Source organism: Vigna umbellata, chromosome 3 (assembly GCF_029865625.1).
Source record: "Vigna umbellata cultivar VRB3 chromosome 3, Vumbellata_1.0, whole genome shotgun sequence".
Lineage (NCBI taxonomy): Eukaryota > Viridiplantae > Streptophyta > Magnoliopsida > Fabales > Fabaceae > Vigna > Vigna umbellata.
Window position 1 is genome coordinate 2071790 of NC_142167.1, and position 27558 is coordinate 2099347.

Sequence of the window (27558 nt, forward strand, 5' to 3'; positions counted from 1 at the left end):
AACTCATATTTAAGAGAGAAATGGTTATAAATCTAAATGAGTTGAAAATTCTACGTTAAATAATATAAATAAAATTGAATAACATATAAAAGAAATGAAAAAAAAATCCATAAATTGAATCTTAAAGTTCGGTTTACATTAAAAGTGTTGTAAAATTTCTTAAGAAACTCGTACACCATTCATAGCGTATCTTCCCTATAAAAATTCCTCATACAATTGAGAGATTTATTTAAATCTTATGAATGAAAAAACATTAAAATATATATATATGCATCTGTAATGAACTCGGAAAAATTATTTTATAATCCGAGCTACAGTCTATTTCCAACTCCATCATAAAGACAGAGAAATCCCAAGCCATACAATTTTTTTCATTGTCCTTTCTTAGCCTTTCCTTTGCCGTATCCAATTTTTTCTTCAGTCCTTCGCACTTGCATTCATCTCTCTTTCAATAATGGATTCAAAGTTAGGCAGTTACTTTCATACCCTCATTAAATAATTTATTTATTTTGGTATCTATTCGAATACAATCGTAAAAACTTTATACGTTAATAAATTATTTTTTTATTGATAGTACGTGTTAAAATTTTAAAACATCATTAAAGAAATCACCATCGTTCTCCCGACAACAATGTCACGGATCTAAAATATATTATTAAAAGACATAACAGCAATAATTGGTTGAATAGTCAATACAAAAGTATTTTCAAGAGAATAGGATAGAATAGTAATTTGCTAAGAAAATATCCATTATTTAAGATTCCGCCATTTATTGCGATTCAGAGCAAAAACGTTTCCATCATTTCAACTCAAGAATCAACGAGCATGAAGACAACCACTTTCTCTCCTTTTCTTTTCCTTTCACTTCTTGCCTTGTGCTTCGCATCACTTCATGGATCCACTACTCAACCAGAAGAAGGTATGATATATTTTTCTCACTTCTTTCAAACTAAAGTCATTAAAAAATGGTTATAGTCGTCGTATGAGTCTTCGGTTTGGTTTATATAAAAAAAAAATGGGTTAAATATGTTTTTATCTCATAACTTTAAGTGAAAATTAGAATTAGTCTCTTTTCAAAACTTTGGATTAATTTAGTCCTTAAACTTTAAAAATATATGAATTTAGTCCTTTTGACTAAATTTTGTTAAGCACTTGAAACATCAAATAAACCTAACAAAATTTAGTTAAAAGGACTAAATTCACACATTTTTAAAGTTTGGAGAATAAATTAAATCAAAATTTTGAAGAGAAACTAAATTATTACTAAAAGTTAAGAAACCAAAAATATATTTAATTCTAAAAAAATATCTAAATTTTAAATAAAAAATATATATCATATTATAATCTTCTGTACCAGTTTATTCCTAACTTATTAATATTGAATTTTTTTACATACTTTTAGCATTATTTTGAGAGAAACAAATTTTCACAAGTCTGTATGTAAAGAACAAATGTTAGGTTTATCAAAGGGAAACTTTATGTAGAGAAACAATATTAATAAGATCTGAATTTAATTATATATGGTATTTATACTATTTTTTATCTAAAATTTTAAAACAAAAAGTTAATAAATTTTTATATAGGTTGACTCGAGAGAGTTTTAATTATGACTCTGATATCATGTTAGAAGTGTACTTTAAATCTAATTTAATTGAGTTTGTAGGATGTGATTTACATTATGAACTAATTTTTAATCGATATTGACTTTCAAGAATCTACTTTTATCATTTTTATTTAACTCAGGACTTTAGGTACTGAACACAACGTTAATGTTAAAATGTCTGTTTGTGCAGTAGAAGCTCTTAAAGATATAGCTAAAACAGTTGGGAAAAGTGATTGGGACTTCAATGTAGATCCGTGCAGTGAAAATCTAAAGTGGAGTTTGCCTGGACCTTATGATTCAAAACTAGTTCCCAGAAATAATGTCTCCTGCAATTGCTCTATTGACAAATTCTGCCATGTTATTAGCATGTAAGCTTATTTTCACTACAAAAACACGCATAATTTTTGATTACTATATTATTAACATTAATTATTTGCTCGTGTCTAATTTATTACAATTTTTTTATCAAAAACATTAATATTATCTTAATATGATAATTTCTCTTCTGTCACTGTAACTATGCAATTGGTTTAAAGTACATATGTTTGATTTGATAATTAGTCTTAATTATAGCATAACTCTTTGTGATAGATAAACTATATATAATACGGGTGTAAACTAAAGAAATATTACCATTCATGAATATAAATTCTCTTTTTTTATATATAAGATTTTAATATTATTCTCAATTTTTTCGTGGTAAAAACATAACAGTGATATCGTAGGACACAATCTTCAAGGCAATCTTCCAAAAGAGCTGGTTGGGTTACCCTACATTCAAAATATGTACGTGAGACTCTCTTATTCAAGGATAATAGTATCAGTAAATTCATTTATATTTAACTTCTTAATTATTATCATATTTACACGAAGATTTTCATTAAAAAAATCATTAAATTTTAAGTATATAGTTAATTTGAATATTTTTAAGAATAAAATATGTTTTTAGTCTCAAATTTTGATAAAAAATTAAAATTTGTTTGTGTTTGAAATTTAAATATATTTTAATTTTAAATTTTAAAAATAAATGGACTTAATTTTTTGATTTAATTACGTTGAATTTTTTAATATGTCAAATATTTTTTATGTTAGTATTTAATTTATTTATATTATTTAACGTATTTTTGTTTTAATATTAATTAAAAGTATATTTGATATATTAAAAGAATTTAATATAATTGGATTAAAAAATTATATTTATTATTTATAAAGTTAAAAACTAAATTACAAATTTTGATATTATGTTTAAAATATCAAATTTTATATTTAATCCTTTTTTATTTAAATTACAAGTTTGATATTATGTTTCACTTTCATTTTGTTATTTATTTATTTTTTGAAACAGTGACTTATCCCTCAATTACCTTAACGGTACAGTTCCCAAAGAATGGGCAACCTTAAAATTTCTCAATACCATGTATGCTTTCTCTCCATCTCTCATTTTCGAGCTTAATCGTTTCTTCATTTTTTAATTTACCTTTTGAATTTGTATATCCTTTTAAAATAATATTTCATTATCATGATTTGCATTTCTTATGACAGTGCTCTGTTGGGAAATCGACTAAGTGGTCCATTTCCTGAAGTGCTCACACAAATCACCACTCTTAAGACTTTGTAAGTTTTTCTATATCTATTGTAATGTAACAGTAATCAGTGTCTTTTGAATTTTACGAATATATATATCACTCTCTCTTTCTTTGTTTCAAATTGAATAGGATTCTGGAGTCCAATAATTTCTATGGAAATCTTCCTCCAGAACTTGGCGATCTTCCACAGTTAGAAAGATTGTAAGGCATCCTTTATTTTTCTGTGCAAAATAAATAATATAGGGTTAAATATATTTTTAGTCTCTAAACTATTGGTCGTTTCTGGTTTTCGTCCCTGTTTCAAAGTAAGGTACAATTTGATCCTCATTCTTTTCGAAACGTTCGTTTTAGTCCTCGAAAACTAAACACTGTTTAAAAATTTGTTCCTCGAGGACTAAAATCAAAATTCCGAGGACTAAAACGAACCTTTCGAAAAGAATGAGGACCAAATTGTACCTTACTTTGAAAGAGGGACGAAAACCAGAAACGACCAATATTTTAGGGACTAAAAACATATTTAACCCAGTAATATATGTTGAACTTAAAACTGATTTAGAATATATAATTTAATATAAATCTTACTTTAAAATTTGATTTTTTAGGATTAAGTTAGACTTAAAATTTACTTTTTAACTAGTTTATAATTTTCAAGGTGTCCATTTAGTTTCTTATATTATAGCATTTAAATTCACATCTTATCCATCTAATTTAGGTTAATTTATAATATATAAGTGGATACAAATCTCATCTTACAAAGAGTGTGTTGGTCTTACATGTGTTGGAAGTCCCATGTAAGACTAATTTATAATATATAAAATAAAGTAAAATTTATTTGTTTAATATTGTTTATTTTTTTATGGGTGAAAATTGGATTAATTGCACACATGAAACTGATTACATAATTTCTTGATGCCACAGGCTACTTAACTCTAATAATTTCACAGGGGAGTGGCCTCAAACACTTTCCAATCTGAGTACATTGAGAGATGTGTAAGCTTCCTATTTTTACTTTCCATCAACTCGTTTCATTAGATCCAACTATTTAATAATCCATTCTAATTAAAATAATTGTGATTTTAAGTTTTTAATCTATTTATTTAAAATGCATATAATGTTAGAATTAATGACTCCTGGAAGAATAATTTTATTTGAATCAAGATATCTTTTTTTATAAAAGGAATACACATGTGAATTAAGTAGACGTTAAGTAAACGTTAATGATAATAGTTTAATTATGCTAAGTGGATGCTAATAACATCGACTAAAGCGACACTAACTTGATGTTAATAGTGTCGGCTGTGTCCACGCAAATAACAGTAACTTAAACCAAATTTATGATATGAGCCAAAAAAATATAAATAATAAATAAAATTTAATTTAACGTGATAATTTAGGGAATATGTATATTATTAAATGTTATGATTTATTTTAAGTTTAAATTTTTATTGTAATTGAATCTCGATATTTAAAATAATAAATAAAATTTAATATAACGTGATTTTGTAATTTTTTGTAAAAATAAATTATCAGACGTGTTAGAATAGTTTTCATATGACCTTTCTCAAATCAAATCTATTTTAGATTTAAATATTATTTTTTTCACTTTCCATTCTTGCATTGAAAATAAAGCATTAATATATTTTTCAAGTTTTAATTTCACCAATTTCACCACAAGATTATTAAAAGAAGATATAGTAGACGTTATAGAATTAGTAATTTTTTTTTTGTTGGGACCCTTTAATTGTAGAATTTTGTTCAGAATTAATTGTCACTTTTTTCATGTTTACTTTATCACAAATTTGCAGACGTCTGGGCGATAATCAATTTTCTGGAAAGATACCTAAATTTATTGAAAAATGGACAAATCTCCAAATATTGTGAGAACCATTTCTCCACAAAATTAAATTTAATTGTTTTTCTATGGTTCATTGATCATATACAACCATAAGTTTTGTTTGGTCAGAGATATTACAGGGAGTGGCTTGGCAGGACCATTTCCATCTGGATTTTCATTTCCGCAAAGCTTAATCAAATTGTAAGTATCATGCGATAAAAAAATGCGTTTATAATCTGAATTTTGGAGAAAAAAATAGAGGATATTAATTTTTACTTTGAAAAAGTGTTTTTTATTTGATAATTCTAAAATAAAATAGAAAATGAACTATTCTATTTTTATTTATTTTTATAATTATTTTATAATGCAGGAAAGTTACTGACTTAAATGGACCCGAGTCAACTTTTCCATCAGTTAACTTGATACGATTGGAACGATTGTGAGTATTTATTTATTTATTTTTGTCTTTATTTCATCTCTTTTGCTTACTATTTAAAGAATAAATTACTACTTATGGCTTTCACTAATTTAATTGATACAAGTCTAAACAAAGGTGTAGTGATTCTATACATTAATATTAATTGAAATAAGTGATAACCATTAAGTTATGTTATATAAGATTATAGTATACACTATTAGTTGTATAGTTTTAAGTAGTGTTCGAATTATTGTAAATTAATATGAATATACAAATAAATTTGACATTTAATTTATTTCTTAAAACGTTTTATGTTACTTTATACTAATGTATAAAAAACAAGAGTAATGGTAGCAGCAACTCTGAATTAATAAAGTCATTTTTTCTTATTACTGTTGGGATAGATATTAGTGTGACCACAGCGAGGCGAGGTTATATTATTAAGTTATAAAATAATTTTTGTAATAAATTCATTATAAAATTAAATAATTGTTATAATTTTATTATAATTAATTTTTATTATAATTAATTTTTATTACATAAGTGATTTTTATTATTCTGAATAACTATTTGAGCTAAGAAAAATATTTATTAAGAAAGTAAAATTAAAAACAATTACGTATATATAAAAGAATTTTTTTGTTAATGGTATATATGAAATTAATAATATACTGTAATTATAATTTCTAGAAAAAAAATAAGTAATATTAAAGACTCACATGATATAACATATAATAAATTTCAATTTCAGAAATTTATTTCAAAAACCGTTACAAAAATGTTTCACCATTTTAAGACCCAGAATAATACTTATTCTAATATTTAACTATTCTGCAGGGTATTAAGGAATTGCAATATTAACGACAAAATACCAGAATATATTGGAAACATGACAAATTTGAGACTTTTGTAAGTTCTTATTTACTCATTTCTTCATATTTGCTTCAGATTTTTGTGACCACAAACACCCAATAATTTGTAGTTACATTTGTTGTAGAATACAAGAATAAAAATGAGTATACATGAAATAATAAATTTAGCTCCTATATTTTTAATTCTTTTATTCAAAATTAGATTTACAATAATATGTTTAATTTCATTTAACGAAAAGAAAAAAAATATTTTGCCTCTGAAAATTTTCTCACTACCACTAAGTTCATATGCCTTGGCTTATAAAATAAATTTTTATTTATTTCAGGGATCTCAGCTATAACAGATTAAGGGGCAAAATTCCAAACATGGAAGGACTAATAAACGCAACTAATATGTACGTATCCGATTTTTCCAAAGAAATATTTGTTAGATTATGAATCCAATTAAATCAATTATTAATGAGGAATGGATTCTTTTATTAATAGAGCAATAAACTCTTTTATTAATAGAGTAATTTTTAATTTTTTCAGGGGAAGTGTATTTGAATTGATAATTGAGAACAACTTAGATGTATATGATCCAAATAACTAACCAGCATACTCTTTAATAAGAAAATCTATTTGATAATCATACATATTATTTAAATTTTTTTAATTTAAAACATTGATGTGTATTATAGTATTCAAATGAAGTTGTTAAGTGAAATTATTTTACTTCCAAAAACACATTCGTTACACATAGTGTATGAAATAGTGCATTTTAAAATTTCAGCATGAAAAACAGACAAACTTTGTATAATGACTATAAGGTGAAGTTTAATTATTTTCAAGGGACAAAATATATTCTTTATAATGACTGTTTCGTTTTTTTATTATATAATGACTATTTCGGTTTTTTTTTTATTATATATATATATATATATATATATATATATATATATATATATATATATATATATATATATATATATATATATATATATATATATATATATATATGTAATAGATATTTTACTGGAAACCTTCTCACTGGATCAAGAAATGAATGGAGATTACCTAAGAAGGCTAAGTTCATGTGAGTTATTTATTTTATTTTTCAAACACATGTTTCTTTATAATCAATACTTAGGTTTCCTCAGATCAAATTATCCAGTTGTTCTTCATGGTAATTAAAATATACAATTTTTTGACATCTTATTTTCTTTACCACATTTTTCACATTTTGTGCACAGAGATCTTTCATACAATAATTTCAGCAACGGTAATGAAGGAGCACCAGGATGTCTGGATCAAAATAAGTAATATTGCATATTCATGTTCATATTTTTGCTATGTTTCATGAATTTATTTTCGACTAATCTATGTCTTATATAAATGCCTAGGAATGTTTTTGCAAGCTTTTCAAGTGAGAATAACTCGTAAGTTTAATTTCGGATACATTTTACCTTTATCAAGTGTATTTACTAAAATTTAGTTGAAATTCATCATATATTAATTAATACTGCTTAATTTAATTACTTTATTGGTCATGACTTGACAAGTCAATTATTTATTTATTTATTTATCTTTCAGAGGACCCTATTCTTGTATAAAGGCGACATGTGCTAAGAGTAAGTTGATCGAACAACTAACTTTCGTAAATTTGTCTCAAAATTTCAGTGTGTTCGGTTAGTATTATAATATAAAAAGTATTATCGTACTTTGTAAGCATTAAAGTATTTAAAATTTGACTGTCTTGTTTTTAGCCTCTTACTCCTTCCATATAAATTGTGGTGGAAATGATGTGATAAGAATTGGAGATACAATATATGATCGTGATTTAAGCGTTCAATCGGAAGAAGTAGCAATATCTTATTCGTCATATTGGGCGATTAGCAATACTGGTCTCCTATTAGACGCTAACAGTGAAAAAGAAGCACGCAGCTACGAAGTACAAAATATATCAAGGCTTTATATGTCTGATGCTGAAGCCAAACTCTATAGCACTGCAAGAATGTCTCCCCTTTCTTTAACTTATTATGGATTTTGCCTCGCAAATGGAAATTACACAGTAAGACTTCACTTTGCTGAGATAATGTTCACAGATGATAACACATACAGAAGCCTAGGTCGACGTCTATTTGATGTTTACATTCAGGTATCATGCTTAAGCAATTCTTGTCACCACCCTTTCTCTCTCTTTTGCCCAATGCAATTCTTTTTTTGTTTTCTTCTATTCTATTCATCCATTAATGACATGATATTTTATAAGATCAATGATATATGTTTGGTTCATCCAAGAGTAAGTCCAGGAAAGAGATATAAACATTAATGAGATATGAATCCAATCACGTAAGGGATTAACATCAATTTTTACTCAAAAAATCTTAAGACAATGAGTTAATGAGTTTTTCACTTTTATATAGTATTTTACTTTCTCGTTTTTATCTAATGTGAAATTTGTACTCACGTTTACATTCCGAATAGAATAATCATATGATTTCAGGTACATTGGCTAGTATGTACTGTATCTCATTATTTATCAGCAAAAATCATTTTATAAAGAAACATTATAGTTTGAAGGTGGAATAATGCTGCAGGGAAAACGAGTATTGAAGGATTTCAATATAGTAAAGAAAGCACAAGGGGCTGGAAAGGCACATATAGAAAATTTTACTGCTTCAGTGAGTAACTCAACCTTAGAGATTCGTTTCTATTGGGCAGGAAAAGGGTCAACTGGTATTCCAAAAAGATCAGTATATGGCCCTCTTATTTCAGCAATATCTGTCACTTCTGGTGGGTTGTCTTTTCTCCAACTTGTATTTCTTTTCTTTACATTTACAATAATATTTTATACATGTACTTCTTCTTATCACCAACAGATGATTTTAAACCTCCATCACCACCTGGTCATCATCATAAACGGGTCGTGCTTCTCATTATGGTTGCAACATTGGTTATTCTCATCTTGGTTTTCGGCATACTTTGGTGGAGATTTTGCCTTAAAAGTAATAACTCATTATCTAAAGGTGAGTATGAAAAATGTTTCCTTATCTAATTTAGGGCATTCATGCTATGGAAAATGCTTACTTTTCAAAATTATTAAGGATGATTTAAATCGATGCAGAATTCAAGGATTTAGATTTGAAAACTGGTGTATTTACCTTACGTCAAATCAAAGTAGCAACAAATAACTTCAATATTTCAAACAAGATAGGAGAAGGAGGATTTGGTCCTGTGTATAAGGTATCTAAAATGTATATTTTGTTCTGAATTTTGTGTTTGATTATTGTGACTGTTGAGATTATTTAGTTATTATTATAAAGTGTATTCCATTGTTTACATGTAGGGCATTTTGTGGGATGGCACAATGATAGCAGTGAAACAACTTTCGTCTAAATCAAAACAAGGAAACCGAGAGTTCATAAATGAGATAGGCTTGATCTCAGCTTTGCAACATCCTTATCTGGTTAAACTTTATGGTTGTTGTGTCGAGGGAGATCAACTATTGCTGGTATATGAATATTTGGAAAACAATAGTTTAGCACATGCTCTATTTGGTAAATCGTTAATTTATATATGTTCAACATTGATTTATTTTTTTATTTCACATTGCAATAACTTTGTTTTGACTAAATATTATTTCTTGTCCATTTTTATAAAATTGCAAAGGTAGCGAAGAAGTTAGTTTACAATTAAATTGGGCAATAAGGCAGAAGATTTGCATAGGTATCGCTAAAGGTTTGGCTTTCCTACATGAAGAATCAAGAATCAAAATTGTTCACAGGGACATCAAGGCCACTAATGTGTTGCTTGATAAAGAGCTAAATCCAAAAATATCTGATTTTGGTTTAGCTAAACTTGATGATGAGGAAGACAACACTCATATAAGCACTCGAATAGCTGGGACCTAGTTAGCCTTTCTCTTCTTCTCATCTTTCATTATATCTTACCCAATTGGAAAAATATTTTTTGACACATCTAAATTTTTTATATTTATTTGATACTATTTTTATTCACTTTTTAATCTCTCTTTTTTAAAAAAAATACAAAACTTTACCTTTTATAACCATCGTATCCTTTATTAGGTATCAAATGAATATAAAAATATAGATACTATTATTTTATCCAGTTATAACAAACTCAGCCATACTTTTCTTTTGATGTGATTATATAATTGAATTTTTGCAGTGGATATATGGCTCCTGAATATGCCATGCATGGATATTTGACAGAGAAAGCAGATGTTTATAGTTTTGGAATTGTTGCCTTGGAAATTGTTAGTGGAAAGAGTAACACAATCCACCGACCAAAGGAGGGAACGATCTGTCTTCTTGATTCGGTAATTTTACTTACAAACTTATCTATTATTCATGCGAATCTAAAAACTACATAAAATAATCTAATTACCCTTTCTGTTGTATGTGTTAAAGAAATAGTGTCATACAATTTTCATCTAGTGTTAATCCATAATAGCAATTGTGATTAACATCTTACTTTTGATTTTCATAATTTTTCCTAAAATTAAGACATATATCTCACATATTGTGTTAAGTTACTTTTTTTTTTTAAATTATGGTTTTCAATTGCGTAACTCTATGTGCTGGATTTTCTACAAAGATTCTCAATGATTTTTCCTTTCCAAGTTAGGCACGTGTGTTGAAAGCAGAAGGTAAATTAATGGAGTTGGTTGATGAAAGACTAGGGTCAACTTTCAATGAAGAAGAAGTCATGGTGATGATTAATGTGGCTCTTCTGTGCACCAATGCTACTTCCAATCTTAGACCCACCATGTCTTCAGTTGTAAGCATGCTTGAAGGCAAAAGTCTTGTTTCAGAATTCGTTTCAAATACAAGTGAAGTTATGGATGAAATGAAGTTAGAAACAATGAGACAGTACTATAATCAAAGTCAAACTTTATCAATTGAATGGCCTTCATCTTCATCTTCGGTTGATCATTATCCCCTTTACCCTAATTCATCATTGGAGACCAACAGATTAAAAGATTCTATGTAAAACTGTAATCAGTCTTTATATAATTTGATGTATTTATACTTTGAATGTTTATTCGTAGAGTCTTGTAATACAAGTAAAACGATATGATTCTGCGATAATTAATATTTTAAATTTGTTGTTAGTTTTGTTAGTTTTAAGAGTGAAGAGTTATATCACCACCTCTTTTATTTTCTTTTAACTTTTTCTACTAGACCACTTTTATATATATATATACAATACATTGCAATTAGAAAAGGGAAGGGAGAAAGAAGGTTTATCTTTCCGGGACAATGAATATGATTTGCTGCACAAGGAAGACGAACTGTCATTATTTAAAAAAATTGGAAGGGAAGGGAGAAAAGAATGAGGTATATAATAGTCCTCTGGTTCCTGCACATGGTTTTTTGTATTTTATTACTCTAGTGAGACAATCACCAGCCTACTTTTAAATTTTCTATATAACAACTACGTTATATATAATTTATTGCTTGTTTGGTAGCTTCTGTTGGCTTTCTCCATTGCCAGTTTATTCAAATAAATGCACTCCAATAATTGCATGGAAAAGACATTAGACGACTAGGTAGACTTTGACTCTTTCTGAGTAAGTATACATATTTTTCTTAACAAACACTTCAAATATATGTATATATTTCTTAAAAATTTAATTTATGTAAAAATAGTTTTAATTTATAATTTTATTTTTATTTTTATGAATGTCAATTAGATTCAATTATTTCTTAGGGTTTAAATAACCCCTTTCATCCTTCTTTATGGACCTTTTCCAAAGTTCTTCTTTGTACCTAAAATTATGTCGTCAATAATTTCCTCTATTTTTCTTCGACTAAATAGCTCAAAGTTCAATTCTACTTTTTTGTATATTTTCCTTTATATAAATTTCCAACCCATCTGAAGTTGTTTTCCACTGTTCCTAATTCGGTACTGAGTCAGCATGAAGAAGATCACTCCTTCTCCATTTCTCTTCTTTTCATTCCTTCTGCTATGCTTCACATCCCTTGCTTTTGGACAAAATATCACTCACCCAGACGAAGGTACGATATGTGTGTGTATATATATGTAGAAAGTTATTTGCTGATAGCCCTTTGAAATTTGGTTATTTATAGTGAAAGCTCTGAAAGATATAGGCAACATCCTTGGTAATAAGAACTGGGACACAAATATAGATCCATGCAGTAATAAACCTCCCTGGAATGTAACTATTGACAAAGACAAAGCCAACTATGTCAGATGCAACTGTTCTATCTCCATTGACGGCTTTTGTCATGTTGTTTCAATGTAAGTTTCTTTGTTTAAGGTATTCCCTTTCCTGTCAAATTTTGAGATATTTTCACCAACTCTGATCTTTTAGACCAACTATGAAACTATATCTGAAATGGTTTGTGTAATTATTTATATTGACAATTTCTTCTCTTTTCTTTAAAAAAATTATAATAGTTCTGGACCATCAATGTTAGATTGGATAATAACTTCACAAAATAACTTCGACATGCTGCTAAAATTATGGAAGTTATTATTGCTAATAACCATTTTTATAATATTGACTTTTGACATATTTGATTAGAAACTATTCTTGAGTAAGATTATTTCTGTTTCTCAAAATTGTTTCTTTATCTTTTAAAGAGATGTAAAAAATACTTGAAAATATAGAAAGGAAAAAAGTTAAATTATTTTCATACTTTTAGGAAGGAAAATCATTGTGTATAAGTTGAGTTTTCTAGGATTACAAAATAAAATTCAAGAAAATGATATGATATTATGTGTTCTTGATTTTTTTTCATAATAAATATATAAACTTCTCATGTTTATAGTTGTTTATCTTCTTTTAAAAGAAATTTTCTATATATTCTTTGTTCACAGATTTGGTTTGGCTTCCATGTTTTTTGTTTTTATTTTTCTTTTTCAATAATATTTTTATGTAATGACAGGTTAGTAAAGTTTAGAATCATACTGCTTTGTAATGTTTAACATGAGTTTTGAAAAAAAGGCACTCTGTTATGAAAAAAAATCATTTTTCATACTTTTTCTAATTATTTTCATTTTTTATTGTTGTGTTTAATCCAACTATTATAACTGGCAAAATGACAGTCAACACGTTTATCCTCTGTTACATATATATACATTCCTTTTGTAATTCAATAATTCAATTCTAATGGGAATACACCTCAGTTTTCTCAATCTCTCTCTGTACTCTTTCACTATCTGTCATTCGCTCTCTTTCTGCATAATCTCCTAACAGTGGTATCAAGAGCAAGATTGCGAAAACCTGTGAAGAGTAGTGAAGTTCAAGAAAACTCATCAAGAAGAAGAAAGTCTCGTGGAAGTGATGGTTGGAATGATTCATATCAATCTGCCAGTGTTTGATGGCAAAGGGTATGATGATTGGTGTGTCAAGATGGATGCAATTCTTGGCTTCCAAGAAGTAGATGAGATTGTGAAGAAAGGTTTTAAAGAACCTTCGAAGAGTGATTCAGAGGAAATGAAGAAATTGTATAAGGAGAATAAGAGGCTGGATTGCAAAGCTAGAATGTTGTTGCATCAGTGTATATCTGCTGCAATTTTCCAGAAGGTTTCTAAGGCTACCACGAGAAATGAGGTATGGGACATTCTACAAGAATGTTACGATAATTCTGGGAAGGTAAAGAAGATTAGGTTGCAGTCTTTGCAAAGACATTATGAGCTTCTGTGCAAGGGGGAGCAAGAAACCATTGTTGAATACATTGGGAGAATCCAGGTTGTGGTGAATGCAATGAGGTCTTGTGACAAGACTGTGAAAGACAGAAAGATAGTTGAAAAGAAATCAGAACACTAACTCCTCAATATGATCATATAGTTGTTGCCATAGAGGAGTGTAAAGATCTTGAAAGCATTAGAGTTGAAGAATTGCAGAATTAGTTGGAAGCACATGAGTAGAGGCTGATCGAAAGGAAAAATGTTGAAAAGAGCATGAATCAAGGTACAAATCAAGCCTTACAAACCAGAACTGACCAAAAATTAAAGGGTCATGGAGCTAGAAGAGGTAGAGGACGTTCAAGAGGTGGAAGAACTGGAGGCAGAAATGCAAACTTCTCTGAACAATCTGCTGAGGAAAATGGCAGCGAACAAAGAGAGGTAAACAAAAGAGGTGGAAGGCAGTCAAGAGGTAGAGGCAGAAAAGGCTATGATAAAAGAAACATCCAATGTGATACGTGTAACAAATATGGACACTATGTTGCAGAGTGTTGGCACAATGAAGCTGTGAAGAAAGGCAAGAATGATAGCGAACCTTGCACAAGACACATGTGACTCAGAATCAGACCATGTGTTATTGATGAGCACGATGGAGAATGCTAAAGATGATTTATGCTGGAAGTTGGCATAGGACAGGTGTGATCAAGAACCAGACCACATGTTGCTATCAAATGTAACGGGCCATGCAGAGGATGACTCATGCAGTTGGTATCTAGACATAGGGTGTTCAAACCACATGACAAGAAAAGGAGAGTGGCTGGTGAATCTTGATCCAAGCATAAAAAGTAGCGTGAGGTTTGCGGATAACAGCACGATTATGGCTAAAGGAATTGGCAGAGTCTTGATCACATGCAAGAGTGGCAAGATCGCATACATGGACGATGTAGTGTATGTCCCAACAATGAAGAGCAATCTGCTGAGTTTGGGACAACTCTTAGAAAAAGGGTACACAATGGAAATGCAGCAGAATCACATAAAAGTGTTTGACAGGAAACAACGCCCAATGCTCAAAGCTCCTTTTGCTAGCAACAGGACATTCAAGGTAAACTTGAATGCTGCAACAGTCCAATGCTTATCCACCATGGATGTTGAAGAAGAAGGATGACTATGGCACTATAGATTCGGTCACTTGAATTTTAAGAGCTTGAGTCAATTAAAGAGCAAAGAGTTAGTGAAGGGAGTTCCTCTGATATCCGCTCCAAATAAAATCTGTGAAGGTTGTGCTGTTGGGAAACAAGCTAGAAAGAAGTTCAAGAAGTCTGCACCCAAGAGAGCAAAATAGCCACTTAATGTAGTCCACTCAGACGTGTGTGGCCCCTTTGAGGTGTCATCACTTGGAGGTAACAAGCACTTTCTGATTTTTGTAAATGAATGGACTAGAAAAATCTGGATTGACTTATTAAAAGAAAAGAAAGAAGTGTACTCATATTTTGTGAAATTTTGTTCTTCGGTGGAGAGACAATCTGGTTTTCAGATCAGGATTTTCAGGACTGATGGTGGAGGTGAGTTTAACTCTAGTGAAATGGGCAAATTCCGTGATGACAAAGGAATCGTGCATGAAGTAATTGCTCAATATACACCCCAACATAATGGGTTAGCCAAAAGAAGAAATAGGATGATACTTGACATGACTACGTGCATGATCAAAGGAAAGAAGCTGCCTCATAGTCTATGGGGAGTTCAGCTTATTTGCTGAACAGAAGTCCAACAAAGGCAGTACCAAATTGCACTCCTGAAGAGGCATGGTCAGGAATCAAGCCAGCTGCACATCACCTGAGGATTTTCGGATCTGTGTGCTACAAACATGTTCCAGACGAGAGAAGAAAGAAGCTAGATGATAAGAGTGAGACTCTTATCCTAGTGGGCTACCATCCAACAGGTGCATATAGATTGTACAACCCAAAAAAGAAGAAAATTGTCATTAGGAGAGATGTGATAGTGGATGAGGCTGCAACATTTGATTGGAAGGAAGTTGAGGGAGACTTGAAACCATATTTCGTGCCTAGCTGGTTGGAAGACAAAAATCCTAATAATAATGAACAAATTACAACTAATTTTGGAGTTAATAATAGGAGATCTCAAAGAGCAAGGTTTCCATCTACTAGACTCACAGATCATGAAGTATTTGCAGACATATGATATAATGAGTTCTGGTGATCTTGTACACCTTGCTTGTTTCGAAGGCTATTGATATAAAGGAGTGGAAAGAAGCAATGATGGAGGATCTAAAGGCTATTGAGAAGAACAAAACTTGGGAACTGGTATCCCATTGATGTTAAGTGGGTGTTTAAGACCAAATATAAACCTGATGGAGAAGTGGCAAAGCTTAAAGCCAGGTTGGTTGCAAAGGGTTTTTTACAACAACTTGGAATATATTTCACAGATATATTTGCACCAGTGGCAAGACTTGAAACAGTGAGGTTAGTGGTTGCAGTGGCCAGAAGAGCTGGAAAATTTGCTAAATGGATGTAAAATCAACATTTTTGAATGGGCCATTAGAATAAGAGGTTTACGTGAGACAACCCCCAGGATTTGAGAAGGAAGGAGAAGAGCAGAAGGTATATAGATTGAACAAAACCTTATACGGGTTTAGACAGGCACCTCGGGCCTGGACAACCATATCAATGCTTTGCTTATAAGGCTTGGATTCCAGAAGTGCACTGTGGAATTTGGAGTCCATGTGAAAGCTGTTGGATAGCAAGGCATTTTGTTGATCTGCTTGTATGTAGATGATCTATTCGTGACATGAAACTCACCAGATGAAATTGAAGAGTTTAAAAGAAGAGTTTGAAATGACAAATCTTGGCAATCTAAGCTATTTTCTAAGGCTGGAATTCTGGCAAACAACATATGGTATGTTTCTTCATCAAAGGAGATATATCAATGAGGTTATGAAGAGATTTAGCATGGAGAATTGCAACAACACCTCAATTCCAGTCATGGCAAACTTGAAATTGACCAACCAAGCAAATGAAAGGAAGGTGGTTGCAACCCTGTATAAGCAGATTGTTGGATCACTTAGGTATATTTGCAATAGTAGACCTAACATTAGCTATGGAGTTGGGCTGGTAAGTAGGTTTATGAGTGATCCAAGGCAGTCACATCTAGCAGCTGCCAAACACATCCTGCGCTACTTGAAGGAACAACTAGTTTTGGTCTCTATTTCCTAAAAAGTCTGACAGCTACATACAACTACTTGTTCAAATACATGGGAGCACCAATTTCTTGGTGTTCCAAGAGGCAAAACGTGGTTGTCCTCTCTTCATGTGAAGCTGAATATATTGCCTCTATCGAAACAGCATGTCAATGTGTGTGGTTGGAGACAATCTTTGATGAATTGAAGCTTGAGTGTAGAAACCAGTGCAACTCTTAGTAGACAATAAATCTGCTATTAGTTTGTCAAAGAATCTAGTTTTCCATGGGAGAAGTAAACACATCGAAACTAAATTTCACCTATTGAGAGATCAAGTCAACAAAGGGAGATTAGAGTTAATACATTATTCCACAGAAAATCAAGTTGCTGATGTTTTTACTAAAGCCTAGGCAAAATAGATTTGAAAAGTTGAGAAATTTACTGTGTTAAATATATAGAGAATTTGGATTAAGGGGAGTGTTGTGTTAATCCAACTATTATAACTGTCAAAATGACAATTAGCACATTTCTCCTCTGTTACATATATATTTTGTAATTCACTAATTCAATTGTAATGAAAATACATCTCAGTTTTCTCAATCTCTGTGCACTCTTTCACTCTGCCATTCGCTCTCTTTCTGCATAATCTCCTAACCTTTATGTTGCATAAATAATTGTAGAATGCTGAAAACACAAAATCTTTCAGGCACTCTCCCACCTGAATTGACAGGGCTACCTCACCTTGAAGAAATGTACGTAACAATCAATTTTTCTTAAGAACAATAAATTTGCTTCATTCACTCTACGATCTTACCTTTTCTTTTACTTTTGCCCAATTGTGTATGCATCTGTCACCAACTACATTAATCAATACACAATTACTTTCTTTTCATTTTCTTTATTTTAACAGTGACCTCACTCGCAATTATCTTAATGGAACAATACCTGTTGCATGGGGCTCCTCCAAACTTCGCATTATGTATTTTCTTTTACTCTGTTGTTTTTTACTTTTTTTGTTGTTGTTGTATTTTTTAATATATAATTTACAAATATTGTTTTTATTTCTGAAAACATTTATCTAATTTACAATTTCATGGTAGTTCTCTTCTTGGAAATCGACTTACTGGTCCCATCCCAAAAGAGATTGGAAACATCACAACCCTCGAAAGTTTGTAAGTTTTTGGCTATCCAAGAGTATCTTCATTTCCAACTTTTGAATTTTAATTGTTCATTATAACTTACTATACTACTGAATATAGGGTCCTTGAATTCAATCAATTCACTGGAAATATTACATCGGATCTTGGAAACCTTTCTAACCTCCAAAGATTGTAAGCCATGCAATATCCAAAATCAAATTTCATTACGTTTGCACTTTTTATGTATAATCCACACAAGTGTATATGATTTATTAATATTATAACTTTTAAGATGTTTGTGATAAAAATTAATAAATAGTTATGTCTTTTCCAAGTTTTCTGTTTATCAATACGATGTTATGAACAAATTTATTAATAATGCATTTATATTATTTCAACAGGCATCTTACTTCTAACAACTTCACTGGAGAACTTCCTGAAACTTTGGCTAAGCTTACATCATTGAGAGAGCTGTAATTTTTCATTTTATTGCCATTGGTTAATTTGAATTTTGTTGCTTTTTTAGCTTCTTTGAATTTTATTTAATTTTCAATTTCCATTGTTAACATGCAGCCGTCTTAATGACAATAACTTCTCTGGAAGGATACCCAGTTTTATTCAAAGATGGACAAATCTTGAAATATTGTAAGAACACTTTGATGTTTGAATTAAAATGTAATTTTTGTCATATTTTAATTAATATTTGTTGAATTGTATATTTATTGTACAGAGAAATTCAAGGTAGTGGTTTAAGTGGGCCAATTCCTTCTGAAATTTCATTTCTGCACAACTTAGATGATTTGTAAGTACAATTAATGTTTTATAATGTAATGATAATGAATTTAATGTCAAACCATTTTCTTATTTTCATCAAAATATTGAATGCAGGAGAATTACTGACTTGACTAATGGATCGGATTCCACTTTCCCACAAATTAATAATATGACAAAGTTGGAAACACTGTGAGTGAGTTACTTAATTGCTTTCATTACTATTAATATTAATTATTTTGATTGATTTATTAATTAAAAATTGAGTGTTAAACTATTTTTGTTGCAAAAGTCACAAAATCTGATATTACTCCGTAGGATACTAAGGAACTGCCAAATTAGCGACGAATTACCTCCGTATCTTGGGAGCATGACAAGCATTAACATGAAAACCTTGTGAGTCTTTATTCGTGCAATCTATTTCCAATATGAACTCTTCAATGCAATTTTCTAATATTGATTTATATGTTAAAATACTAGCTATTTATTTTAATAGTCCAACTTTCAAAGTAATTGAATAATATTTTAGCTAAATAGCTCCGAGAATAGTTTATTTAATTTCTGGTCACATTTTATTGAGTTGCTATATTCATCAAATAGCTTAATGCACTAAAACATGTCTTAATATTTTATTATTTCTATTGTTTAGCATTTGTTAACTTGTTTTGGGTGATTTTCTTTCAGAGACCTAAGCTTTAACAAATTACGCGGAGAGATTCCAGAGACATTTGAAAAGCTATTATCAATACCCACACGCGTGTAAGTTATTTTTAGTTGTTGTTTGGTGTGGAAAAAATATTTTATTTATTTATTTTATACTGTTATATATAATTTTAGTAATGATTATATTTTTATGATAATTCTTAATTATTTTATTTTTTTTAAACCTAATAAAATTTTATATTATTTTCCCTAAAACACTATTCAAAAACTTTATTTTACTGTTTAAATCGAAACAACTTTTGAGACTCAAAAACAAAATAAGAAAAACTAATGAAATATAATTTCATAAGCAAAATTGAAATTTATTGGATGACATTACTTTAAATGTATTTTGTTTATTGGTTTGACATTTATGTAATTAGGTAGCATGTTTCATCTATATTTCAAAAGTCATCCCTCCAATTTAGACATTTGTTTATGCTGTGTGATGCTATCCAATTAGTAACACAATTACTTAATTTTCAAGAAAATATATTAATCGTGATTTTAACGAAAGGAGAAAAGAAATATAGTGAGACTAAAGATGATTAGCTTAGCATTATTTCATGTTTGACTACTACATAATTTATCTTTGTTTAATTGTTTCTTAGATATCTCACTGGAAATCTACTTAATGGAACACTACCTTCGTGGGTAGCTAATGGAGTTAAATCTGGGAAATCAATGTGAGTTCTATTTCAAACCCTAATTTATGCTTTCTTAATTTAAGTACTTTACACATTCTTTGATAATTAGATTGTGTATATTAGATTACTTTTTTTATCAGTAAAAGACTAATTTATATATATATATATATATATATATATATATATATATATAATGCATCTTACTAGGTGCACACCAATAAAAAATATGTAAATGTCGCATTAGGATATTTATTAGATATCCAAACCCACACATTCTTATTTTTGCTAGTGTAAATATAATTGACCCTCGTCTTTAAATATAATTTTATTCCTTTGGTACCATTTGTTTTATGTTATCCACATCGATATTTAATTATTATTTCCTTTGCCATTCAACTATGATAAACTAAAGGCTTAGTTTCGGTATATTCCTATTTTAGTCTAGAATCTCAAATAGGTTTTTTTTTTTTTGGCGTCTGAATTGAGTCATTTTTTTTTGTAAAATTGAAGTAATCAGAGGCATGTCGTCAAATTAAACAAATGACTCGTTTAAGTTTGGGTTACGTGGCATTAAAAGTGTATTCATTAATCTCACGTGGTACTAAAAACGAGTTTTGTTTTAAAAATTTAGAGTGCAAAGATGTTGAATCAGATTTAGGGAAGGGTAAAGTGAGAAAATGTAAAACTTTAAGTGCAGCCCCCTAGAGGTTAAGATCGAGAATAGAACTAAATATGTTAAATAATAGAAATCACAAAGATTAAAGATACATTACCTCTAACTTTTATATATATATATATATATATATTCTGAATACTAAAAAAAAAAATGATGATGCTCTGGCATGAGTCTCCATCCTTTAGGTTAGTTCCCTGTTCCTCCAATCTAACTTTGTCAAGTCTCCCATTTATATGTAAATCTGTTGAATATATAAACATTGCTTGGTTTAGTACTTTTTGAATAAATTGATATTTTATACCTAGATGCTTGATCTTGGAATGAAAGAATGAATTTCTTCTCGGGACTCCGATTCGTTTTTATCTTAGTTTCTGAATTGAATTTTACATGTATTGATAGAGATCTTTCATACAACAAATTCACCGATAAAAACTCCGAAGCATGCCAAGAGACTGAAGGCGAAATGTAAGAACTGAAATATTTTATTTATTTTATCTGTAAATTTATCAAGATATTCATGTTACTATTAATATCTTTTCTGCTACAGGAACTTGTTTGAAAGCTTCCCAATGAGCCAAAGGTAATATATATGTGTATTCGTTTTTCTCTGTGGAAGACTTACTATTTAGATGTTTAGAAACCATTGGTTTGAGATTAAAACGCAGTTCATGTTTAGAAAAGAAGTGGACTTTTTTTCATAAATGAGTTTGAAATCTGCTAACCTGTTTTTGGTCTGCTTTTAATATTGTTACAGGGGAGCTGTTACTTGTCTGACTAGTGGAAACTGTACGACAAGTAAGTATGAGTAGTTCTTTCAAACTAAGTTGTTACTATTAAGCAATTGGACATGTTATCATGAATAAAAGAAACTTCTTTGTTATCATGAAAATATAATTTACCCCTTTATAAAGGTAAAATAAAGAATAAGATCTCATTTTCTTAAACACAACCAATACTTAACAATATCATTTAAACTTTATAATAAAATAAAAATTAGTATTGCATTCCTATAAGTCTGACTTTTTTTCGTTTGTAACAGCCTTTGATTATTTCCATATAAATTGTGGTGGTGAACAAGTGAAAAGTAGTGAAGGTATACTATACGATGAAAACTCGGATCCATCGGGAGCAGCAACATCTAAAATGCCCAAAGAAAACTGGGCATTTAGCAATACCGGTCATTTCTTGGATGCTAATACTAATGCAAAAGTCTATATCCAAAAAAGTCAAAATACGCTTTCTATGACAGACTCTGCATTGTATCGGACTGCACGTGTATCTCCCATTTCCTTGACTTATTACGGAACGTGTCTGAAAAATGGAGAGTACACAGTATCACTGCATTTTGCAGAGATCGTGTTCACTGATGATAACACATATAGCAGTCTTGGAAGACGTATATTTGATGTTTACATTCAGGTACTATAGCCGTCTTTGTAGTGTATTTGACTTCACTTGTAGAATTACTCAAAGTTTAGACTCTATGTTTTAAGAACTACAGAAGTCAAAATCCATTAAGGTTTGGATTGAAACTATTGCAGGAAAAGCTAGAATTGAAGGATTTCAATATTGCAAATGAAGCAGGAGGAGTTGGAAAGAACATCACAAAAAGAATTTCAACTACTGTTAGTAATGGAACTTTAAACATTCGGTTTTATTGGGCTGGAAAAGGAACAACTGCTATCCCATATAAATCAGTATATGGGCCTCTTATATCAGCTATATCTGCCACTCGTGGTAACTCATTGTCTCTGTCACTTTATTCTTCCAGTTTTGCATTTATGGTATCAAATGACACCTATTGCTCTTCTGCATTTATCAGTAAACAGTCCCAGAGATACAGGTGACATGGCTGTAGGGGTTGGAATTGGGATAGCAGTTTCTGCAATAATATTTGTCATACTTGTTGTACTTGCCTGGAGACTTCATATTGGCAAAAGAAATTCATTAACAAAAGGTAAATATCTAGAATAAAGTGACAAACTATAAATGGTGAAATATGTGTTTGTTTTGTTCTTATCTCCATAAAAATATTTACAAGAAATTAATATATGCACAACAGTTTAAAATATTTTTATAATGTTGTTCTATCAATGATAAATTCTCTCATTTTGATGATAATTATTTTAAAAGTCATAGTAAACACGACTTTCAATTATCTGATAAATATAACAATTTTACACTACATATTCACTAAATTCAATTTTTGTTGTGTCATTTAGTAGTATAACTTTTTTTAATGGACAAAAGATGTTATTCCAGCTTGGTATATTTTTTGATAATTAAAACAAGAGAAAAAAATAGTATACTAACAACATAAAATAGTTTTTTTACATCTTCCAATCCCAACTATACTATTATGTGTGACAAGTGTGTTGACTTTTATAATTATTACCTTAACAAGTTAACGGTCATCTACAATTGGACTATAGGGTATCATAATTAAAGTCTTAAAATAATATTTTTTTTCTTCAACATATCAATAAAACACAACATTTTCTCAAGATGTATGATGTATCTAACTTTAGTTCTATTTTATTGACAGAGTTAAAGCATTTAAATTTGCAAGTGGGTTTGTTTACTATGCGTCAAATAAAAGTTGCAACGAATAACTTTGATATCGCTAACAAGATTGGAGAAGGAGGCTTTGGTCCTGTCTACAAGGTACCCTTCAACATATTACATAACTTCTCATAACTATTTTGATTGATCTATGAATATTATAAATAACCTATTACATAATACAGAAAACTCACAAAAAATTGTGTATTATTTTGTAATTATAGGGTACTTTATCGGATGGCACAACAATAGCAGTTAAGATGCTTTCATCAAAGTCTAAGCAAGGGAACCGTGAGTTTATAAATGAGATAGGGTTGATTTCTGCTTTGCAACACCCTTGTCTTGTCAAACTTTACGGTTGTTGTGTTGAGGGAGATCAATTGTTGTTGGTATATGAATATATGGAAAACAATAGCCTTGCACATGCTTTATTTAGTAAGTATTTGTTTTCATAATAATCGCCAAATATAATTCTCAATTTATTGTAACTTATTTATAATATTTAAATGACTAAATGGTATTCATGTCTAATTTATGAAGGAAATGAAGAATCTTGTATGCGATTGGATTGGGCAACCAGGCACAAGATTTGTGTTGGTATAGCTAGAGGTTTGGCTTTCCTACATGAAGAATCAAGATTAAAAGTTGTTCACAGAGACATAAAGGCTACTAATGTGCTGTTAGACAAAGATCTAAACCCTAAGATATCTGATTTTGGTCTTGCAAAGCTTGATGATGAAGACAACACTCACATAAGCACAAGAATAGCTGGGACTTAGTAAGTAAATGAATCTTTTCCATGAATATTGTTTAAAAACAAAGGAAAGAAACTTTACATAGTAAAGTTCTTATGATAGTTCAAATAACAAAATTTAAAGATGATTTGATTCAAGAAATTTGATATGAATATGGATTTGAATTATGCAGTGGATATATGGCACCAGAATATGCAATGCATGGTTATTTAACTGATAAAGCAGATGTCTATAGTTTTGGAGTGGTTGCCTTGGAAATTGTAACTGGAAAGAGTAATACCATCCCGAGACCCAAGCAAGAAGCATTGCATCTTTTAGATTGGGTAACTTCTATTTTCTGCAGTTGTTTGTGTCAATCAAATTATTCATTGCACACTATATTTATTTTGTTACCTGGCGTGTCATTCAACTTTTGTACTTTGTTTTTTCCTTTTATTTTATTTTCACATGCTTGGAATGTTGGCTTTTGTTCAACAGGCACATATATTGAAAGAGAAAGGGAATCTGATGGAGCTTATTGATAGAAGATTAGGAACAAATTTCAATGAAAATGAGGTTATGATGATGATAAAAGTGGGTCTTCTGTGCACAAATGCCACTGCAAACCTTAGACCTACCATGTCATCAGTTCTTAGCATGCTTGAAGGAAAAACTGTGATTCCAGAATTTGTTTCAGATTCATCTGAAGTAATGGATGAAAAGAAGCAAGAGGCTATGAGACAATATTACTCTCAAATGGAAGAAAATGAGAGCAATGAAACACATAGATATGATAGTTCATCAAAAGATGGGCCATGGACTGCTTCTTCTTCATCAGCTGCAGATTTATATCCTGTCCATACTGATTCTTCTTATTGGGAGAAAAGAAATTAGAAGGGTGTAATTTTGTTTTCACACTATTTTCCAAACCATAATTGTGATATTATATATTAATTATGATAAGGTTTTTAATAGTTATTGTAATGATTAGTTAACATAATGTGTTACACTCTTTACCAACTATATAATTGGAAATATCGTTAGAAGGGAAGCATATTTTTAAAAAACATTGTGAAATCTTAATGTTTAAAGAAAAACTTTAATAAACATGTTGATATCTTAGTAAATACACTGTCAAGTGACATTTCAGTAAACACATCAACATGTCATAAGATAATCTTGCTAAACGCACTTTTGTTATACATTGTTAAACAATACTACACGAACTTTCATTATATCTTGCAAATAATATGTAAAATGATGTTTTTGATAAATGCACTAAAATCAATAAATAATGCTCCAAAAAAAGATGTGTTGAGTGAGAGAACACACTCTCACTCTCAAGCTTCATAGAATTATAAGCTTACATTTTTAAGTAGAGAGATCCTACAAACAAAGTCTATTAGATTGAATTGTATTGTAAACATATCCTTTGCATGAGAGTAATTGTCTAAAACTTGTAAGCATTTTGATTAATTGCACATTCTGAAAAGAATTCAAACACTTAATGATTAACTCGATTGAGTTAAACGTTAGATAAGCAGTGTATCAAGTTGATACAAGGATTGTCTAGTGGAAATCAAGAGCGGATGAAATTCAACAAGACAACATATCAGGAAGATACTGGGATTGTCTAAAGATATCAAGAGTGGTGAAGAATACTGCACAACTATGAGTGAGTGATACTCGGTTCTAGTTAGTGTAATGGTGGTTTATTGAGATTGACTAGGTGTAACCAAGAGTGTTGCGAATACTCAGTTATACTCTTGTTGAAGATTATAATGAAACCCTCTAAGAGGTTTTAAAGGAGAATGGGATGTAACTCAGCTATGTGAACCAATATAAAATAAATATGTGTTTATTATTTCAGCTTTACAAAACATTTTACTTATAAACTCTACAATTGCTTATTAACATAATTGTTTATAAAGCTCTTGTCATCAAACACTATCTCTCTTAAGAGTTGTCTTTCTCAAAAGACTATAGTAGCTTGCTAAAATACTGAAAAATATTTTATCTTTGAACTTTCAGTTTCAGTTTAAACAGTACTTTACTAATCAAGTTTCTGACAACTTGTGTATACCGTTTAATCCTTAACAAAATTGTTAAAGGACTTTTTGTCAAAAAAATTTTCACAACATTATTCAACCCCTTCTAATATTTTCCAATTATTTCAAATTAGAGAAGGAACAAGTCAAACCAAATAAACTACTCAAATAATAACATTAAACGTATTTGACATGTGAAAAATATTTAAAATAGTTGAGTTAAAAGAACTATATTCCTTCACTTTTAAAATTTAACAAAACAAAACGTATCAAAATTTTAGACAATTATGAATTCTAAAATAAAATAAAAAATTAAATATACCTTTTATTTTCAATTAAAGTATAAAATATTTAGTTTCTATAAAAATCATATAAGACATTATTTCAATAAAAGACATGTGAAGATTAATTATTATAGTTTCTATTTGTTATATGAAAACAAAAATTGTTAAAAATGTTTTATATAATTTTTATAAAGTGTATGGATGAAATATTTTATTATTAAATTTAAAAAAGAAATACTTTTAAGATAAAAATATATTTAATTCTGAAATAGTTAAAGTAAAAAAACTGTAAATATTTAATTAAGTGAAGAAAGTTTAATATTTTGGCGGTTTTTGAGTTAATATAAAGTAATAAAATGTAATTAAAAAAGAACTTTTTTTTGTGAGCTTCGAAATTATTTTTTAAATGATTTATATATGTATAGTTTTGGTAACAGAAATAGAAAACAAAAACAAACTCATCATTTTGAAAATTCCTTAGAAAATGGAAAGCTTTGCGACAGGGACATGATACCTACTGCATTAGTTCAACTGACAGAATTTAATGGTGTCCGACTGTCATGAACATTATATTATTTTAATCAGTACAACTCTTTCTTTTAACTTTGTACGTTTCACGAGTCATGTTTTTTTTCTTACAATTACAGTACCATTTAATCACACTCACAATGAAGAGGAAGAGAATGTACTTTTATACCATATATATAACTGTTAAATCTCAATCATCAAATTAAGTTTTGTTAAGTAAGTTAATCTTGCAAAGTATAATGCCAATATTTATTGCGTTAATCTCATGGAGTATTTTTTAATTCATTACAACTGATAATATA

At 29.5% G+C, this 27558-nt stretch overlaps 2 protein-coding genes across 2 annotated transcripts; both read left to right on the plus strand.

The window, feature by feature from the left end:
- The first annotated feature begins 766 nt into the window (after window positions 1-766).
- LOC124837817 (putative leucine-rich repeat receptor-like serine/threonine-protein kinase At3g14840) lies at window positions 767-11429 on the plus strand. The gene is made up of 24 exons (XM_088108353.1): window positions 767-919; window positions 1794-1971; window positions 2318-2389; window positions 2949-3020; window positions 3146-3217; window positions 3319-3390; window positions 4108-4179; window positions 4995-5066; window positions 5153-5224; window positions 5394-5462; window positions 6279-6350; window positions 6640-6708; window positions 7320-7388; window positions 7546-7611; window positions 7696-7731; window positions 7886-7923; window positions 8059-8450; window positions 8893-9088; window positions 9175-9321; window positions 9420-9538; window positions 9642-9852; window positions 9965-10205; window positions 10484-10634; window positions 10943-11429. Exons 1-24 carry the CDS (start codon window positions 826-828, stop codon window positions 11306-11308), a joined length of 3018 nt encoding a protein of 1005 aa, XP_087964479.1. The 5' UTR covers window positions 767-825; the 3' UTR covers window positions 11309-11429.
- A 628-nt stretch (window positions 11430-12057) lies between these two features.
- Window positions 12058-25396, plus strand: LOC124837816 (putative LRR receptor-like serine/threonine-protein kinase At1g53420). The gene is made up of 24 exons (XM_047313276.2): window positions 12058-12336; window positions 12409-12580; window positions 17846-17917; window positions 18076-18144; window positions 18266-18337; window positions 18425-18496; window positions 18706-18777; window positions 18878-18949; window positions 19035-19106; window positions 19193-19267; window positions 19394-19471; window positions 19760-19834; window positions 20389-20463; window positions 21500-21565; window positions 21648-21680; window positions 21855-21895; window positions 22140-22519; window positions 22642-22837; window positions 22923-23057; window positions 23646-23764; window positions 23887-24097; window positions 24203-24440; window positions 24590-24740; window positions 24895-25396. The coding sequence occupies exons 1-24, from the start codon at window positions 12237-12239 to the stop codon at window positions 25288-25290; spliced, it is 3042 nt and encodes a 1013-aa protein (XP_047169232.2). The 5' UTR covers window positions 12058-12236; the 3' UTR covers window positions 25291-25396.
- The last annotated feature ends 2162 nt before the right edge of the window (window positions 25397-27558 follow it).

What these genes read in the sequence shown, in the direction of transcription:
- LOC124837816 (XM_047313276.2), top strand. Translation starts at nt 12,237, where the DNA reads ATGAAGAAGATCACTCCTTCTCCATTTCTCTTCTTTTCATTCCTTCTG. An exon ending in ATCACAACCCTCGAAAGTTT is followed by an intron (nt 18,338 to 18,424) that starts GTAAGTTTTTGG and finishes TACTGAATATAG; the next exon opens with GGTCCTTGAATTCAATCAAT. An exon ending in GCTTTGGTCCTGTCTACAAG is followed by an intron (nt 23,765 to 23,886) that starts GTACCCTTCAAC and finishes TTGTAATTATAG; the next exon opens with GGTACTTTATCGGATGGCAC.
- LOC124837817 (XM_088108353.1), top strand. Translation starts at nt 826, where the DNA reads ATGAAGACAACCACTTTCTCTCCTTTTCTTTTCCTTTCACTTCTTGCC. An exon ending in TGGACAAATCTCCAAATATT is followed by an intron (nt 5,067 to 5,152) that starts GTGAGAACCATT and finishes TTGTTTGGTCAG; the next exon opens with AGATATTACAGGGAGTGGCT. An exon ending in AGCAATATCTGTCACTTCTG is followed by an intron (nt 9,089 to 9,174) that starts GTGGGTTGTCTT and finishes TATCACCAACAG; the next exon opens with ATGATTTTAAACCTCCATCA.